We start from the raw sequence: 20,192 nt of genomic DNA on the forward strand, positions 1-20,192 counted from the left end.
CACCCTTTGCATTCCTGCTCTTGAAATAAGAACCAGTATTTTGTTATCCATTACAAGATATTTGTATTCATCAGGCTGTTCTTAGCGACTATTTTCACGTAGCCATTTATATGTCTTTTCTTTACAATTCTTTGTGGATAATATATTTTCATACCTAAAATACTTGCCAAAATATGCCACTGCTCTCCACTACATTTCCAGGTTCATTTTCTCTTCAGCTGACAATTATGGTGCAAATATAGTGCATTCAGAAAGTATTTGGAACCCTTCACTTTTTCCACATTTTGTTACATTACAGACTTATTTTAAAATGGATTAAATTCTTTTTTTTGTCATCAATCTACACACAATACCCCAGAATGAAGAAGCAAAAACAGGTTTTTAAGAGTTTTTTGCAGTCATTAAAAAGAAATAACTGAAATATCACATTTACATAAGTATTCAGACCCTTTGCTATGACACTCAAAATTGAGCTTAGGTTCATCCTGTTTCCATTGATTATCCTTGAATTTTTTATACTACTTGATTGGAGTCCACCAGTGGTAAATTAAATTAATTAGACATGATTTGGAAAGGCACACACCTGTCTATATACGGTCCCACATTTGACGGTGCATGTTAGAACAAAAACCAAGCCATCAAGACGAAGGAATCGTCTGTAGACCTCTGAGACAGGATTGTGTCGAGATACAGATCTTGGGAAGGGTATAAAACAATTTCTGCAGCATTGCAGGTCCTGAAGTACACAGTGGCCTCTGTCATTCTTAAATGGAAGAACTTTGGAACCACCAGGACTATTCATAGAGCTGGCTGCCCGGCCAAACTGAGCAATCGGGGGAGAAGGGTCTTGGTCAGGGAGGTGACCAAGAACCCGATGGTCACTCTGTCAGAGTTCCTCTGTGGAGATGGGAGAACCTTCCAGAAGGACAACTATATTTACAGCACTCCACCAATCAGGCCTTTACGGTAGAGTGGCCAAATGGAAGCCACTCCTCAGTAAAAGGCACATGACAGCCCGCTTGGAGTTTGCCAAAAGGCACCTAAAGGACTCTCAGACCATGAGAAACCAAGTTTGAATCTTTTTGGCCTGAATGCCAAGCATCATGTCTGGAGGAAACCAGGCACCTCTCATCACCTGGCCAATACCATACCTACGGTGAAGCATGGTGGTGGCAGCATCATGCTGCGAGGATGTTTTTGGGAGACTAGTCAGGATTGAGGGAAAGATGAATGGAGCAAAGTACAGAGAGATCCGTGATGAAAACCTGCTCCAGAGCATTCAGGACCTCAGACTGGGGCGGAGGTTCACCTTCCAACAGGACAATGACGCTAGGCACACAGCCAAGACAACGCAGGAGTGGCTTTGTGACAAGTCTGTGAATGTCCTTCAGTGGCCCAGCCAGAGCCCGGACTTGAACCTGATCGAACATCTCTGGAGGGACCTGAAAATAGCTGTGCATCGACGCTCCCCATCCAACCTGACAGAGCTTGAGAGACTCTAGAGAAGAACGGGAGAAATTACCCAAATGCAGGTGTGCCAAGCTTGTAGCGTCATACCCAAGAAGACATGAGGCTGTAATCGCTGCCAAAGGGGCCTCAACAAAGTACTGAGTAAAGGGTCTGAATACTTATGTAAATGTGATATTTCAGTTATTTCTTTTTAATTACTTTGCAAAAATTTCTAAACACCTGTTTTCGCTTCATCCTAGGGTATTGTGTGTAGATTGATGATAAAAAATAAAAGAAATCCATGATAAAATAAGGCTCTAACGTAATAAAAAGAGAAGGGGTCTGAATACTTTCTGAATGCACTGTATATTGATATGACTGTTTTTGTGCTGTGGTATTATAGATGGAACACATTTTCTAATTTTTACCCTTTACTTACTACTATTTTGAAATTGGACTTTGCTGACTGAGTCGAGCATGGGCGGAAATCCCGGGGGGGGGGGGGGCACACGTCCTCTCCATTTTTTGAGAGGTGGGGGACAATCACCCCCTTGTTTTGTAATCCGGATTTTTAAATTTGGTGAAAAAAATCTATTAAAAATCTCCGCTTCCCGCGAAACAGTGGGGGTGGGACTGATGATCGAGGGCGCCGATTGGACGAGAGAGACGTCGGTCAGCAGGCAGTGGGCGGGGGGGGGCAGGACATGATGATTCGGAGCAATGATTGGAGGAGGGAGGCGTCGGTCAGAGGCGGATGTAGGGGGTGGGACTGAGGATAGGGCGCGGTGATTGAAGGAGGGAGATGTCATGGTGGAGCAAAGATCATAGAGCGGAACTTGAATTTGCCGGGGCTTCTTCGCCCTGCGCGGCTTAAAATCAGCCGCGGGATCTTCCACCGACCCGCAGTCAAATTGCTGCGTCAAGGCTCCCGATGTTGAAGCCTCCGCTGGGCAATGGAAGATCCCGCGGCCGTTTTTAAGACCTGCCAGGTGATGAAAGGCTCCGTGAACAGCCCGATTGAAGCTGCTGTTGCTGGAGTTCGGAGTCAATCACCAACCAGGTCAGCTCCCGATGTTACCGTCCACAGGGGCCCATGGCCGAAGCCTCGTGTGTGTGGTCCCCCCCCCCCATGTTTTGATAGTGATTTCCGCCCCTGGAGTCAACAAAAGAGGTATGGAACTCTTGAGATATGAAGTCAAAACTTCAGCGCATTATCAAAACAAAATGTCACAGCAGAAGATCTGAAACAAGTACTAACAGATGATTGAAATAAAAACAGAAAATAATGATACCCTGTAAGTCTTTGCAGAGAGAAACTTAAGTTTAGATTTTTGATCAAACAACCTATTAGTTAGTTGATCAAACATCTCCAGCACTTAGCAGCATGGTGCGCTGACAACAACCTGGCCCATAACTCCAAGAAGACCAAGGAGCTCATTGTAGACTTCAGGAAGTCCAGGGGCGGCACGCACACCCCCATCCACATTAACGGGACGGAGGTTGAACGTGTTTCTAGCTTCAGGTTCCTGGGAGTCAACATCTCCAATGACCTCTCTTGGACCCACAATACCTCAACTCTGATCAAGAAGGCTCACCAGCGTCTCTTCTTCCTGAGGAGACTGAAGAAGGTCCATCTGTCTCCTCAGATCCTGGTGAACTTCTACCGCTGCACCATCGAGAGCATCCTTACCAACTGCATCACAGTATGGTATGGCAACTGCTCTGTCTCCGACCGGAAGGCATTGCAGAGGGTGGTGAAAATTGCCCAACGCATCACCGGTTCCTCGCTCCCCTCCATTGAGTCTGTCCAGAGCAAGCGTTGTCTGCGGAGGGCGCTCAGCATCGCCAAGGACTGCTCTCACCCCAACCATGGACTGTTTACCCTCCTACCATCCGGGAGGCGCTACAGGTCTCTCCGTTGCTGAAGCAGCAGGTCCAGGAACAGCTTCTTCCCGGCGGCTGTCACTCTACTCAACAACGTACCTCGGTGACTGCCAATCACCCCCCCCCCCCCCCCCCCGGACACTTATTATTATTTATTCAAATCATTTGCTATGTCGCTCTTCCAGGGAGATGCTAAATGCATTTCGTTGTCTCTGTACTGTACACTGACACTGACAATGAAAATTGAATCTGAATCTGAATTATCGGAACTGGAGAAGTGAGAAACTAACAGGGTCAGGAGGAGTCAAATCATAGTAGCGAAGAGGAAATACAGATGCTGGTTTACAGAAAAAAAAGTGCTGGGGTAACTCGGTGGGTTATCTGGAGAACAGGGATAGGCGAAGCTTCGGGCCAGGACCCTTTTTCAGATTTATTACGGTGGGAATGTGAGAAAGCTGGAAGAGAGAAGGACAAAACCTGATGAGTGATAGGTGGATACAAGGGGGGGGGGGGGGGGGTGATAGGCGGACAAAGGCAGTAGACAAAGACAAAAGGGGTGAAATAAGGATAGCCAAATTATGAAGCCAGTGTGAGGAATATAGGTGGAGCACAGGAATGGGTAACCTCTCTCTTGTATCCACCTATCACTCACCAGGTTTTGTCCTGCCCTGTTCACCAGCTTCCTCCCCCCCCCCCCCCCCCCCACCACAATCAGCCTGAAGAAGGGAAGCAACCTGAAAAGTTAACCATCCATGTTCTCCAGAGATGCTGCCCTACCTGCTGAGTTACTCCTGCACAGTGCACTGCACTGTGAATAGTTGTTTATCAGATCTGAGCCTGTGACAAGTGTTGTGCGGCAGGGATCAGTGCCGAGCCACCTGCTGTTTGTCATATATATTAACAATTTGGACGAGAACATAGAAATAAGGAACTGCAAATGCTAGTTAATACACAAAAGGACATAAAGTACTGGAGTAACTCAGTAGGCTGGGCAGCATCTATGGAGAACATGGATAGGTGGCATTTCATGTGGAGACCCTTCGTCAGGTAAATGGGGAGGGAGAGAGAGGAGAAAGCTGGAAGAGGGAGAGGCAGGACAAAGCATAGTAGGTAATACATGGACACGGGGAAAGGGAGGCTTGATAGGCAGATGGTTGGAACAAAAGTTAAAGATAAAAGCAGAAGGTTTGAGATAGGATTGGAGTTGTAATATCTGAAGCCAGAGGGAAGAAAGTAGCAGGAAGGGGGGAGGTTAGTGGAATATGGGAATCAAGCCCCCCCCCCCCCCCCCCCTTAATTGCCACAGAAGGCTGTGGAGGACGTCAGTGGATATTTTGAAGACAGAGATCGACACATTCTTGATTAGAACGGGTGTCAAGGGTTATGGGGAGAAGGCAGGAAAATGGGATTAGGCCATGATTGAATGGCAGAGTGGACTCGATGGGCCGGATGGCCTAATTCTACGATAACGTGAACATATGTGGAATGATAACTAAGCTTGTGGATGATGCGAAAATTGTGGTAGAGTTGACAATCAGATCTTGATCAACTGGCAAAGCAGACAAACAAATGCAGTATCTGCAGAAACTTGGATAATTCAATAGCCCAAATGGCTTGTCAAAAAAGATATGATAAACATGTTGTCCTGTGGAGTTTCATCGTCTGTATAACTCATTATCACCTAGCCCACAGCCAACAATGGGCCATTGTGGGCTCCACCTTTCCCTGATCATTGTTACTTTTTGCATATCTTTAATTCATTTGATCTATATCACGTTTCCATTTCCCATAACTCTTTTGAAGTCTTGACCCAAAATATCAACTATTCTTTTTCCCCAGAGATGCTGCCTGACCCACTGAGTTACTCCAGCTTTTTGTGTTTATCTTCATGATGAACATTATCCTCACCTCTGCAATGCCAAGCCCCGTGAGAACGTTTTGTATTTTTGTTTGGCAATATTGTTAAGCACATAAAGACACAGTGCTGGAGCAGCTCAGCATGTTGGGCAGCATCTCAGGAGAAGATGAATAGGCAATGTTTTGTATCAGGACCCTTTGTCATCAGGCTGAAGATGGGTCCTGATCCGAAACATCACCTAACCATGTCATTCTGAGATGCTGCCTGACCTGCTGAGCTACTCCAAGCCTCTCCGTTTTCTTCTGTAAACCAGCATTCTGCAGTTTTTTGTTTCTACCTTAATGTTAAGCACATTTGGGCATTTTCTATGAGTGGAAGTCATTCACCCACCCCTCCGCCCCACCAACCTGCTATCTACCCACCACCCAATCTAACCCATCAGACACAAAATGCTTGAGTAACTCAGCAGGACAGGCAGCCTGAAGAAGGGTCTCGACCCAAAATGTCATGTTTATTTTCTCCAGAGGTGTTGTTGTCCCGCTGAGTTACTCCAGCACTTTGTGTCTATCTTCAGTGTAAACCAGCATCTGCAGTTCCTTCCTACACATCCCACCCAGTCCTACAACAAACTCCTGTCCCCAAACCCTCTCCTAATCACTTCACCCCAACCATCCGTTCACCCCACTACCCCCGCCATCTCAAGTCCAAGCCCCCTTATCTCCCACCCCCTTCATCTCCTCTCCCACTCACTCAACACTCCAGTTGCCATCCCTTTCCTCAACACTCATTCCCTCATCACCGACTCCAACCCCGAGTCCGACATCCCAGACTTCATTCCCCCGGCCCCACCCCACCCCACCCCACCATTTTATCCGACTGTTAACATGACTGTCGTGGTTTGATGGCGTTCGCACCTTCGTGCAAGACGACGGCTTTGCTGGAGGCGTCGACATGCCGCAGGCGCCCGGAGTAGGTGCCATCCACCAGGGTGAGGCGGAGCCGTCGGCCGATCAGCTCTCGGAGCCACGAGGCGTCCATCGCAGGCAATTCTGCTTCTTTCCCCCTCCTCCTCCCAGCCCGCCCCTCCCCCACTCAGCCCAGCCCTCCCCCCACTCAGCCCCGCCCCTCCCCCACAGCCACAGGCCACCGCCACACCTCCGCTGTGATTGACAGGTCCGCAGGCGCTATCCCGCTCCTTTGCCCCGCCCCTCCCCACGTGCCGGAGCGCATGCGCCGCGCTGTCATTGTCAGGACCCGCCGGCGCTATTTTTCGAATTGCCCCGCCCGTTGCCATCGCGAGACGGCCGAGCCGCCTCCTCCCCCTGCCCCCCCCCCTTCCCCCGCCCCCCTGCCCCTCCTCTCCCGGAGCCGCACGACGAACAAAGCGCGCCCGCCTGACTGGTCGGCCGGCCGATCGGCCCCTCCCTGACGTCACACACACTTCGGCAATTTCCGTCGATTTCGGCATGAGAGTCGACAACAGAGTCAATCGATGACCTCGCCTATCCCGACTTCGAATTCGCCCTTTTCCCGGTCGAATTTACCCGAAACGACCAACCGCAGTGGGAGAGGGTCCCGATATTCCCCACAGCCGTGCGGCAAGGTGAACTCGGAAGGAGCGTGGGGTCTGTGTTCCCCGCAGCCTGGCGGTGTTGACGCGGATAGGTGTTCGGCTGCTCCGGCCTGAGGGGGCCGGGGGTAGAGCCGCAATGGCGGTCGGCGGCGGCGGCGGCGCTCGGAGGGACTCAGGCAGAGCGGCTGTGAAACCGGCCGCCCCGCTCCTTCTGTCAGACATCGCAACCTCTGCCTCGCCAAAGCGAGCGCCATCTTGGCTCGACGAGAGGAGCGGCGCGGCGAGGCAGACGCAGGGGCGAGGCGAGGTAAGCGGCTGTGTGTGTCTGTGTGTGTGTGTGAGTGTGTGTGTGTGCGGCGGGCGGGGGGAGGGAGGAGGCGGCCGGGCGGACAGCCCCGCCGGCCCGGCGTTAATGCCCATTATTTCGCGGGGGATGGCTCGATGCCTTGAGAGGATTTTTAAAAATCACCCCCCCCTCCTCCCCGGGTGGAGGAAGGAGGAAAAGCCCGGCCACCCGGCCCTTCTCGCCTCTTTCCCCCCCCCCTTCGCACACCAACACGGTCCGCCCGCCCCCCAAGTCCGCTTCTCTCTGCGGGAGGATTGGGGCCGTTTAAAGGGCCAGGCACCCTCCCTACCCCACCCCACCCCCTCCCCTCCCTACGCCTAGCGCCTGCCTCTTCCTCATCGGGCCTAGCCGGCCTCTTAAACTTTATTTCCCCGCTGCCTTCGTCCTCGAAACGCATCGCCCAGGTGCGATCTCGGATTGCCGGCTCCCAAGCAACTTTTTCCCTCTTTGCCTTTCGGCCTGTTTACTTTACAACGAATTAAGGTGTGGGTGAGGGAGGAGATGAGGTGTTGATTCCGTTTTTTTCGGGGCTAGTGTTTTTTTTTCCAGTAAATAATTATTTTCTTGAAACATTTGAAATTATAATCTGTACCGGTCACTCTGAAACCAAGAGTTTTTGATCCACGTGACTATTACTTTTTTCATCCATTTGTATTAAGCGTTGCACTGGGTGGAAATTATTAAAAATAAAGCGTGCCATTACCAATCACAGTAATTAAAAATAATGCATATTATTGCAAATTTGATCACTACTAAGGATAATACTGTAAATGTTTTTACATATCAATTAGTTATCTTCTGGATATTAGAAGTACAACAGTTGCCCTGCTATTGAGTCATTACATGTTTAATTTAATATTTTATTGGGTTTAAATATTGTAGGGTTTGTACCTAACAAAATGAAGCAACTTTTATTTAGAATGAGTTTTTTAAGAGTTAGTGATGCAGTCGTCCTGTCAAAATATTCCTGTAACTGACAGGTGCCTATCTGCTCCTTAACACTCTAGGAATACACAACTTGTTTTCTTATTTTTATTTGAATCCACTGACTTGAATTGTTTTGCGCTGCAAAAATTGCTGAGTCATGACAGAAGGTTTTTCATGGATTGTTAGCTCTTTAAGTGTTGGCAGTCATGTCTGATCCCATTTTTTCCAAAGTCAATATAATTTCCATGCGGCTATCTTGTGGCCTAAAATCGGGAAATGTCAAGGGTATACCAGCTGTAATTAGACAATTGTAATGTTCTAGAAGCAATAAACCCAAGGCATATATTTTTATTAGTGGTTATTTATTTTGTCTCAGGTGGGTGCTACTATTTGGCGTTAATAAATGGCAGAAGCCCACTCTTATAAATATGAAGTTGTATACTTGAATTTGAACAGCATTTTTGAAACTGTTGTGCTGTATCAAAGGAGATAGATCATATTATAATGGAGTGTTTTGTAAGCCAAGCTCCCAAGTCATTTAATTTTGTTTAAGAAGGAACTGCAGATGCTGGAAAATCGAAGGTAGACAAAAGTGCTGGAGAAACTCAGCGGGTGAGGCAGCATCTATGGAGCGAAGGAAATATTGTTTTTAGTATATGTTTTGTACAGTCAGTTATTTGGTTTTGTCATGGAGTGTACAGCATGGAAACAGGCCTTTCGGCCCAACTTGCCCACACCGGCCAACATGTCCCAGCTATACATCTGACACATCTGACAATATTGTTTTGGTATAGCTCATTTTGGTTTCATTGAAAATCAAAATTTAGACAATTGAATTTTGTAATGTAAATTTGTAATTTATTGAATAGTTAACAATGGTTGAATAGTTAAAACGAGAATAAACATGTTCAAATACGCCCTTCAACTTTTCAATAACTTTCAATTTCCTGTAGCTTCATTTATACCATGCATTTCACTGGTTCACTGGTACTTTATTGTCATCTGTACCGAGGTACAATGAAATTCATTTTTGTATACAGATCAGTACACTATACATAAGCACTTAATACCTCTTAGATAAGCATCTCAGATACAGTACACGTGTATAGTAGTTGGACACTGTGAGTATACAGAGCTGCCAGCTTTTGCTGCCATTTTCAAGTCCAGTTGTTTTAAGTGCAGGGTTCTTGGCCTGACCATGAGGGTCCTGTTGTTCTGGCAGTGTTAGGGGGTCGGCCTGGCCATTGGTGGCCTCCACCGATGAGGGCCACATCCGTCCATGTGGTAGGCCTCTTGGAGTGGCGCCCGGTCCAGCCAAGCCAAAAGGTTGCTAACGGCCATTCAGCAGCCCTCTCCAACGTCGAGGCATTGCACTGTTTCGCAGTTGGCCTGATTTCCAGCTCTCTGACTGACTTGCTAATCTGTGTGCGGGGCGACCTTCTGCCATGACGAGGTGATTGGCCTCGCTCCTCACCACCTCCGACACTCGCTCCCTCCTCTTCGCCCTTCCCGTGGGTTCTTGGTCTACGGTGGGCGAGCCAGGACTAATGACGGTTATGGCTGTGGCTTACCGTGATTCCCTTTCCAGTCCCTTTGCCTATCCACCCCCCACCACGAATAACACAAGGACCTCTGGTTCTTCCATGAACAGACACCCAATCAATTTGAAACGCAATAATCCACCAGACACAAATTGTCCTCGCACTCAACCACTTCTCTTTCACTCCTCTTGGTTTCTCCAACTTAAAGGTATCGCCATGGCATTCACACAGGTCCCAGCTGTGCCTGCCTTTTTTGGCAGTTACGTTGGACAGTCCTTATTGCAAATATACACTGGCACATACCCTCAACCCTTTCTCCACCTCCACAAGTGGATGAGGTGCTCTTGGAGGAGCCTATTGGGACCAGTGACCACTGTTCGATTAGGTTTAAGATATTTAAGAAGGAACTGCAGATGCTGGAAAAGATTCTAGGTTTAAGATGGTTATGGATAGGGACAGAGAGGGCCTTTAAAATGCTAAATTGGGGTAAGGCCAACTTGGAGGGTATGAGAGAAGGACTTGCTCAAGTTGATTGGAGCAGGTTGCTTGAGGGGAAAGGAACATCAGCCAAGTGAGATGTTTTTAAAAGTGTGCTGACAAAAGCTCAAGAAATGCACATACCTGTTAGAGTAAAGAGCAAGGCACGCAAACGTAACAAAGCTTGGAAATTGAGGCATTGGTCAAGAATAAGGACAGCGAATGGGACAGGTATAGGCAACTGGGATCAAGTGTATCCCTGGAAGAGTTTCAGGAACTAAGGAGCAAACTAAAAACGGAAATCAGAAGGGCAAAAAGGGGCCAGGAGATAGTTCTGACAGATAGCATTAGGGACAATCCCAAGGAATTTTATCAATGCATAAGGATAAAAAGAGTAATTGGAGAGAGAGTGGGACCCCTGAATCAAAGCGATCAATTCTGTGTGGAGCCACAGGAGATGGGCAAGGTCCTTAATGAGCGTTTCTCCTCTGTTTTACTGAGGAGAAAGACAGGTGGACGGAGGAACTTGGGGCAGTCAATAGAAGTGAAAACAGTCAGTATTACGGATGAGAGGTGCTGAAGGTACTGTCCTGTATTAAGGTAGACAAGTCTCCTAGGCCTGATCAGATATATCTAAGGACACTGGGAAACTAGAGAGGAACTTGCGGGTGCCTTGATTGAAATTTACAAGTTATCATTAAATGCAGGAGAGGTGCTGGAAGACTGCTATATTGTTGTGTCTCTATTCAAGAATGACTAGGGAAAAGGCTGGGAACTGGGCCAGTGTTCTTATCATCTGTGGTTGAAAAGTAACGAGAGTATTCTGAGGTATAGGATTTAAATGGACATGGGCTGATTAGGGATGGTCAACATGGTTTTGTACTTGGGAGGTTTGTTGTGTTTCGCGGAACTGATCGTGTTTTTTGAAGATGTGACCAGAAAGGTTGATGAGGGCAGAGCTTGTACATTTGGACTTCAGCAAAGCATTTGACAAGGTTCCAAGGTGCTGCTATGGAAGGTTAGATTGCTTGGGGTCGAAGGAGAGATAGCTGAATGGATAGAACATTGGCTTCATGGAAGGATGCAGTGGTTGATGGTGGAAGGTTGCTTTTCGGACTGGAGGCTTGTGACTAGTGTGTGCCTCAGAGTTCAGTGCTGGACCGTTACTGTTTGCCATCTACATCAATGATTTGGATGAGAACATACAGGGCAAGATTAGCAAGTTTGCAGCTTATATAGAAGTGGGTGGTGTTGCAGATGGTGAAGATGGGTGTGAAAAAATACAGCAGGATCTTGATGAGGTGGTTTGAGGATTGGTTGATAGAATTTAATACAGATACATTTGCGGTAAGGGAAGTCTTAACATGGGCAGGACCAACACAGTGGATGGCAGGGGTCTGGGCAGTGCTATTGAGCAGAGGGATCTAGGAGTGCAGGTACATAGTTCCTTGAAGGTGGAGTTGCAGGCAGGGTGGTCAATAAGGCTTTTGGCACATTGGCAGAGTATTGAGTATGGAATTTTGGAGGTGATTTTGTAGTTATATAAGACATGGTTGAGGCCACATTTCGAGTATTGTGTTCAGTTCTGGCACCAGGAAAGATGCTGTTAAGCTGGAAAGAGTACAGAGAAGAATTACAAGGATGTTGCCATGACTTGAGGGTCTGAGCTACAGGGAGGGGTTGAGTATGCTGGGACTCCTTGGAGTGCAGGAGGATGAACGGTGATCTTATAGCGGTATATAAAATCATGAGGAATATGTTGGGTAGATGCACAGAGTCTCTTGCCCACAGTAGGGGAATTGAGGACCAGAGGACAGGTTGGAGGTGAGGGGGAAAAGATTTAACAGGAATCTGAGAGATAACAATTTCACACATGGGGTGGTGGGTGTATGGAGCGAGCTGCCAGAGGAAGTAGTTGAACGTTTAAGAAACAATTAAGACGTGTGCATGGATAGGACCGGTTTAGAAGGACATGGGCCAAACGCAGGCAGGTGGTATTGTATTGTATTCAAATTTATTGTCATTGTCTCAATTAGAGACAACTAAATGAATTTCCCTTTACAGTCAGTATCATAAAAATAAATAAATAATAAATAATAAAACACATTAAAAATAAAATAGAATTTAAAAAAAAAGCACAAACACAGAAAGTCCACGACACAACATAACACAATGGCACCAAGGTGAGGAAGGCTCCATAGTCCAGCCAGCCTCCCCTCTGATCTTCCCAGATGTTCACCCGTGGTCGGGGCCTTCCGAGCACCCGCAGTTGCCACCCCGGGCGGCCCGATGCTCAGGCCCTCTCGCCGGGCTGATGGTACTAGTGTAGCTGGAGCGTGTGGGCCGAAGGGCCTGTTTCCACGCTCTTTGACTCTATGACACTATATCGACAATGCAGCGGTATGCCTCCTGCACCCGCGCAGAACTCGTTGATTTCATTAACCACCACTAACTTCCGACCTGTCTTTATATTCAATGGTACTATATCTGACACCTCTCCCCTTTCTTAATCTCTCTGCCTCCATCACAGGGGACAGACTATCGACTGACGTCTGCGACAAACGTACCGACTACCACAGTTTTCTGGATTGCACTTCCTTCCACCCTGCCTCATGCAAAGATGCTGGGCACTACTCTCAATTTCTGTCTCTGCTGCATCTGGTCTCAGGATGAGGCTTTCCATTCTCGGCCATTTAAGAGGCTTTTGGTGGTGTTTAAGAAGCATTTATGACAATAGACAATGGGTGCAGGAGTAGGCCATTCGGCACTTCGAGCCAGTACCGCCATTCAATGTGATCATGGCTGATCATCCTCAATCAGTACCCTGTTCCTGCCTTCTCCCCATATCCCCTGACTGCTATTTTTAAGAGCCCTATCTAGCTCTCTCTTGAAAGCATCCAGGGAACCTGTCTCCACCGCCCTCTGAGGCAGAGAATTCCACAGACGCAGGCAAGTGGTACTAGTGTAGTTTTAGAGCCACAAGTGCGGGCAATAGATGGATATGGATCATTTTAACTCAGCGGGTCAGGCAGCACCTCTGGAGAAAATGAATAGCTCATGTTTTGGGTCGAGATCCTTCTTCAGACTGAGTGTCAGGGGAAACGAGAGATATAGAATGTAAATGGAACAAATGAATGAAAGATATGCAAAAAGCAACGATGATCGTGGGAAGGTGGAGACCACAATGGTGATATAACGAGTTATACAGACAGTGAAACTCAACAGGACGACAGGAAAAGGTGATTACGGAGGGAAGGGGATACGAACAATGAATCTACTAGCAAGACGACTAGTGTTGTGGAGGGACAGAGAAAGGGGATGCGAGGGTTACTTGAAGTTAGCAAAATCAATATTCATATTGCTGGGTTCTAAGCTGACCAAAAGAAATTTGAGGTGCTGTTTCTTACACCTCCTCCAATCTCATTTACTGTTCCAGGTGTGGACTCTTAAATATCGGCAAGACCAAGTGTAGCAATCGTTTAGCTGAACACCTTCGCTCAATCCACCTTGGCTACGCGATCTCCTGGTTGCCAAACACTTTAATTCCCATTCCCATACTGACCTACCGTGTGTGCCTCAATTGTCAGTGAGGCCACATCTAAACTGGAGGAACAGCACATTATATTCTGTTTGGGTATCTTCCAATCCAACAGTATGAATAATGAGTTCTCAATTACAACCGCCCCCCCCCCTTCCCTCCCCTGCCACCTACCTTCGTCTAGTTTCACAATTTGCAACTCTTTGCTCCTTTTGTCTCACGTCTTCTGTCTTTACAACTCAGGCCTTTGTCAAATGATCTGCCTATCAAACCCCCCTCACCTGTAGCCACCTGAATACATCTCCTACCAGCCTTTGTCCTGCTTCTCTTCCAGTCCCCCAATTAGTCCTATTCTTGTATGTAGTGCCTAGAATTAAATGCCTCATCCCAGATTTCATGCCAGCCACAGGCTTGCCATCACCACAAGCTGAAATTATTGCAGCTTTTGTTTTGCTCATGAGTAAATACAAATGAAGAATCAGAACTCCCTGAAAGCATAGAAAAATCTTTAAAGTCAACCTGAAAAGGCAAGTACAGCAATCTAAGTGGGGAAATAATACAGGGAATTATAGGCCAGTAAACTACATGGCAGTGGGAGGAAAATCTATTGGAGATGATTCTTTGGGATAGGATTTACTCACATTTGGAAATGAATGGGCTTATTGGGGACAGTCAGCATAGCTTTGTGCATGGCATGTTAATGCTTGCTAGTGGTTGAGCTTTTTGAAGAGGTGACAAAGGTGATTAATGAGGGAAGGGTAGTGGATGCTGTCTATATTGATTTTAATAAGGCATTTGATTAAGTCCCCCATGGTAGGTTCATCCAGAGGATTAAGATGCATGGGATTGACAGTGATTTAGCCGTAAGTTTTCGGGAACCGGTTTATAGATGGCAGCCTTCTCTCCAGAGATGCTGCCTGGCCCGCTGAGTTACTCCAGCATTTTGTGTCTACCTTCGATTCAAACCAGCATCTGCGGTTCTTTCCTACACATTGTGCATCTTCCCGATCTATTCCTCTTATGCGAGTCATAAATAGGAAAGACAGTCAGAACCTTTTTGCAGCATGAAAATATAAGACATTGGGGCAAAGTCGAAAGGATATGTGTGGTGCACGTTTTTTTAAACAGCATAGTGGGTGCCTGGAACACGCTGCCAGTTATGGTGGTGGAGGCAAGATACGATAGTGGCGTTTAAAAACTTTTACATAAACACATGGATATACATGGAATGGAGGGGTATGCATCGTGTGTGGGCAGATGAGGTTAGGTTATCTTGGCTTTTTATATCCAGCACAGACATTGTGAGCTGAAGTGCCTGGTTCTCTGCAGTACTTTAAGATGTTTCTGTGCTGATCATTGTGCTCAGATGTTCGCTATGCCTTGTATAGTTTGCTTTGTGCCAACTCTACCTTCACTGCCCATCTTGCTGTGTAGTTAGGAACACTGCAGTTGTAATTCACAATGTTGTGTGTTAACGGCCCCCCCCCCCCCTGCGTTCCACAAAAACCATCCGAGTGTTCCCCAACCAGAGGCCTTAGATGACCCAGGAGTTCAATTTTCTTCAGAGGACCAGATCACGGACATTCAAGTCTGGCGGCGCAGTACAGTGCTCTGCAAGAAATCCAGATATGACCTTGATAAAGTCATTAAAAAGGCTCAAATGGGCTTTTGTACTAAACGGGAGGATGGGGTGGATCTTTGGCAGCTGTGGCAGGACATGCATGTCATCGCTTCCCACAAGGTGAAATTGGGGCAGCTCAATCGATAGTGAAGCATCACTCCTAGACATCTTCGACTTCTAATTATTGAGTAGTGAAGTTCCCACCTGCTTTAAATGGGCAAGAAGAGTAAGATGACTACCGACCAGTGGCATGAACGTCCGTTGTGATGAAATGCATGGAGATTTTGGTTACTCCCACCCCAACTGCTACAATTTGCCTACCGCCACAACAGGTCAATAGAGGATGCGATCTCACTGGCTTTCCACTCTGCACTGGACCACTTGGGCAATTAAAACACCTAGGTCAGGCTATGTTTCATCAACCACAGCTCTCTTCAGAACCCAAGCTCTGAATTGAGTCTCTGCTCATACCTTTTTAACTGGATCTTCGACTTCCTCATCAGCAGACCATAATCCGTACGAATTGGCATCAACACTTCCTCCTTGATAACATTCAGCACAGGAGCACCACAAGGCTGTTCCGACCTCTGCTCTGCTAGTTCTATCCTCACGAATATGTAGCTGGACACAGTTCCAACTTCATCTTCAAGTTTGCTGACGACACCACCGTTGTTCGATGAAATGACTGATTACAGTGAGTTAGAGTATCGATCGACTGACCAAATGGTGCCATTTTGTGAAAGAGAGATCTTGCCTAACAAATACTTTGAGGAGGTAAATAGCAGGATAGACACAGGGGATAGTCGGTGGATGTTATTTACCTGGATTTTCAGAAAGCCTTCGATATGGTGCCACATGTGAGGCTGCTAAAGAAGATGAGAAGCCATTGTATCAGAGGGATGCTAGCATGGATAACAGGTTGGTTGGATGACAGAAGGCACAGAGTGGCAATAAAGGGGGCTTTTTCTGGTTGGCCGTCAGTGACTAGCGGTGTTCCCGGTGCTGGGCTGTTACTCTTCATGTTGTGTATCAATAATTTAGATGAAGGAATAGAAGGCTTTGTGGCCAGGTTTGCGGATTATACGAAGATTGGGGATTTTCTAAATGGGAAGAGAATTTAGATATCTGAGGTGCAAAGGGACTCGGGAGGGCTGGTACTGGATTCCCATAAAGTTAATTTGCAAGTTGAACCAGTAATAATGAAAGCAAATGCAATGTTGGCATTCATATTTAGAGGGCTAGAATATAACAAATGGGGATGTAATTCTGATGCTTTAAATGGCTTTGGTCGAACCACATTTGGGGTATTGCTAGCATTTTTGGGCCCCATACTGAGGAAGGATGTGCTGGCGTAGGAGAGGGTCCAGATGAGGCTGACGAGAATGATCCTAAGAATGATTGGGTTAACATATGATGAGCGTTTGACGCCACTGGGCCTGTACTTGTTGGAGCTTAAAGTGATGGGTGGGGGGAGGGGGGCCCTCATTGAAGCGTACCAACAGTGTAGATGGAAATGGAAAGTGTGAAAGGCCTGGGTAGGGTGGATGTGAAGAGGATGTTTCCACTAGTAGGAGAATCTAGGACCAGAGGGCATAGGCTTAAAATAAAAGGATGTATCTTTAGAAAGGAGATGAGATGGAATTTCTGTAGTCGGAGGTTGGTGAATCTGTGGAATTCATTGCCACAAAAGGCTGTGGAAGCCGTCAATGGATATTTTTAAGGTGGAGATTGACAGATTCTTGATTAGTACAGGTGTCGGGTTACGGGGAGAAGGCAGGAGAATGGAATTGAGAGGGAAAGATAGATCAGCCATGATTGAATGGTGGAGTAGACTTGATGGGCCGAATGGCCTAATTCTGCTCCTGTAACTTGAGCTTATGAACAACAACCTTTCTCTCAATGTCAGTAAGACCAAGGAACTGATTGTGGAATTTGGAGGATGTATAATCCTGTCTCCTTTGGGACGGTGGTAGAGAGATTCAAAAGTTTCAAATTCCTGGGCATGTATATTTCTGAAGTTCTGTCCTGGACCTAGCACATTAATGCAATAATAAAGAAAGCCCATCAACACCTCGACTTCCTTAGAAGTTTGAGGAGATTTGGTATATAAATGAATACTCTCTTGAACTGCGACAGGTGCACAGTAGTGAGTGAAGAAGGGTGTCAACCCCGAAACGCCACCTATTCTTTCTCTCCAAAGATGCTGCCTGTCCTGCTGAGTTACTCCAGCATTTTGTGTTTATCTTCGGTTTAAACTCGCATCTGCAGTTCCTTCCTGCACAGTGGAGAAGATATTAAGAAGATCCATCACGGCCTGGTTCGGCAACTCGAACGCTCAGAAACGAAGAAGATTGCAAGAAGTAGTGATCACTGCCAGACCATCATGGGTATTGAACTCCCAACATTCAAAGGATCTACAAGAGTCGCTGCCTCAAAAAGGCAGCCAGCGTCATCAGAGACCCACACTGCCCCCTGGCCATGCTCTTAATTCACTCCTGCCATTGTGCAAAAGGTATAGGGGGGCCTGAAAACTGTGACTTTGAGGTTCAGGAGCAGCTTCTTTCCAATAATCATCAGGATATTAAACACGACAACCTCCAAATAGGCTCTGAACTATATAGACCTGGCGGCACTATTTTTGACTTTGGACTCTTTTTGTTTATTTGTCTTTAAAAAATATATATGGATATTTTTTTTTGTTTAATATGAGTTTTACAGAGTACTATATTTACATATGTTGTGCTGCTGCAAGTAAGAATTTAATTGTTCAGTTTAGGGACGTTAGATAATAAAACACTTTTGCCCCTTGGCACCTCTCCTTGGGCCTTGGCGATGTGCGGGGAAGGGCTCGGCGGTTTGCCTCATGGGTACGACAGGCGAGTCAGGCCTGCTGCTGGAAGATACATATGGCACCATGGTTTGCCGCATGGCATCACAGCTCCACCTTACCTCTTGGAATGATGCAGAAGTTCGTGTGGACTATTTCATAGAGCATAGGAGTTATTCTCTGGGTCTCACCATTGCTTTTTCCTCAACCTATAAATAAATTTAGTTTGTGGGAAGTAGTTGTATGGAAATTGGCTGCAGTATATTCTATATTATAGCATAGGACACTTCAAGTGTACTGTGTAGTCAGTATTTTTTTCACAATTTCACTGCTGTTTAATGAAAATATATAATTTTAAATCAAAATATATTTTGATTGTGGGGTACTGATTGTGGATGGTCAGCCATGATCACATTGAATGGTGGTGCTGGCTCAAAGGGTCGAATGGCATATTCCTGCACCTATTGTCTATTGTTTATTGTCTTAATATAAAATGATTCTTAAGGTTACATCCCAGGGTCCTGTTTACAAGACATGTGGGACTACTAGTTTTAAGCTGTCTGCAAAGAAGAGCAGAAGGATTGCTTTGCATATGACCTCAGTATGGACTTGAACCCGAGAGGTTGAGACGGGTGGAAAGGCGATTTGGGTTGGGCAGAGCTGAGGAGTTCAAGTTAAGGTCCATAGTACAAAGTTATCAGACTAACATTGCTCAGGAGTGTAGTAGAAATTAATGTTGGAACTGTAAAACTTTGATAAATGTCTCGTTATGCGAGCTGAAGATAGTGGACGTAGCTTCAATGTTATACTTAACTGAAGATTACATGAGGACATCTTGGTTGTATCGGCATAGACTTATGTTAAAACTGTAGTCATCAGCATAGTTTTTTCTCCCAGTTTTAATACGTTAATGAAATGTGAATGGTATTTTTCAGTGGATATGTTAAGTAAATATAATGCTGCTGGATGCACCAGCCCAGAATTTAAGTGGTAATCTTCAATTTTAATATCTGCAGAATGCTGTTTAATGTATATTGAACAGGATTTTCATTCTTTCAAGGGTAGTTCAACAACAGATGAACTAGTATTGCCACAACAATTAGTTTCCCTACCGAAGCTGTTCACTTTGAATCTGTTTATCTGAAATGGGAGGATTTTGTAATTTTGTGGCAGGTATGCATGCTCCTTAATATGTAATCAAGCATCTGATCCTGTTTTTAAACTTCATTCCTGGTGGGAACCATTTTAAATATCTTGTTCTGTTTTTCTGAGCATCTCTAAACCGGGAATATAGTTCATGAGAGTTTATTTCAAAATATGCAAGAGTTCTTAGGTTAAAATCTCAAATGAATTTTGACGTAATTGAAATGCAGCAAATGCAGAGTAAAATACAAATTTAACATGCCTAAATCATTACAATGCGGGATTGAAGAAAATCAAAGGCTTTATGTCTTCCTGAAAAACCAAGTAGGACAGCTCAAGGATAAAGGAGGGAACTTGTGCATGGAGTCAGAGGATGTAGGTGAGGTGCTAAATGAGTTCTTTGCATCTGTATTCACCAATGAGAAGGACACAGAGGATAGTGAAATCAGTGTGTGGAATACTAATATGCTCGGTCAGTTTGAGATCAAGGAGGTGATGTTGGGGCTCTTGTAGAGCAGTAAAGTAGATAAATCCCCAGGTTTTGATGGGATCTATCCCAGATTATTGAGAGAGGCAAGAGAGGAGATTGCATGGGCCTTGATGAAGATATTTGTATCTTCTCTAGCCTTCCCTGAAAACTGGAGATAAACCATCATGTTAGTCTGTTTAAGAAGGGAAGTGGGGATAATCCAGGAAATGATAGGCCTGTGAGCTTCATATTAGTGGTTGGAAAGCCATTGGAGAGGATTCTTTAGGATAGGATGTACACTCATTTGGAAAAGAATAGGTTACAGGAGATTGGGTTAGTGAGTTTGCAGGTGATACTAAAATTAGTGGATTAGCAGACAGTGAGGAAAGTTGTCAGAGTATACATTGAGATACAGACCAGGTACAAAAATGGGCAGAGAAATGGCAAATGGCATTTAATCCGAGTAAGTGTGAGGTTTTGTTCTTTGAAAAGTTGAATGTAGGGGAAAGTATTCAGTTTATGCTCAGGCCCTTAATAGC

At 45.9% G+C, this 20,192-nt stretch overlaps 2 protein-coding genes across 4 annotated transcripts in view; one reads left to right on the plus strand and one right to left on the minus strand.

The window, feature by feature from the left end:
• exd1 (exonuclease 3'-5' domain containing 1) overlaps positions 1–7,035 on the minus strand; it is a 71,234-nt gene extending 64,199 nt beyond the window's left edge. For 2 of the 3 annotated variants that reach the window (XM_033026589.1, XM_033026587.1), the window contains exon 1: positions 6,736–7,035. In XM_033026589.1, the coding sequence (XP_032882480.1) occupies positions 6,736–7,018 (283 nt within the window). In that variant the 5' untranslated portion in view covers positions 7,019–7,035. Of the gene's footprint in view, positions 1–6,105; positions 6,363–6,735 lie in introns of those variants that run through there. The other variant, XM_033026588.1, reaches the window with a different exon arrangement.
• ino80 (INO80 complex ATPase subunit) overlaps positions 6,923–20,192 on the plus strand; it is a 163,766-nt gene continuing 150,496 nt past the window's right edge. The window contains 1 exon segment of the mRNA XM_033026586.1: positions 6,923–7,071. The gene's annotated coding sequence lies outside the window, so the exon portion shown is untranslated.

Source organism: Amblyraja radiata, chromosome 9 (genome assembly GCF_010909765.2).
Source record: "Amblyraja radiata isolate CabotCenter1 chromosome 9, sAmbRad1.1.pri, whole genome shotgun sequence".
NCBI lineage: Eukaryota > Metazoa > Chordata > Chondrichthyes > Rajiformes > Rajidae > Amblyraja > Amblyraja radiata.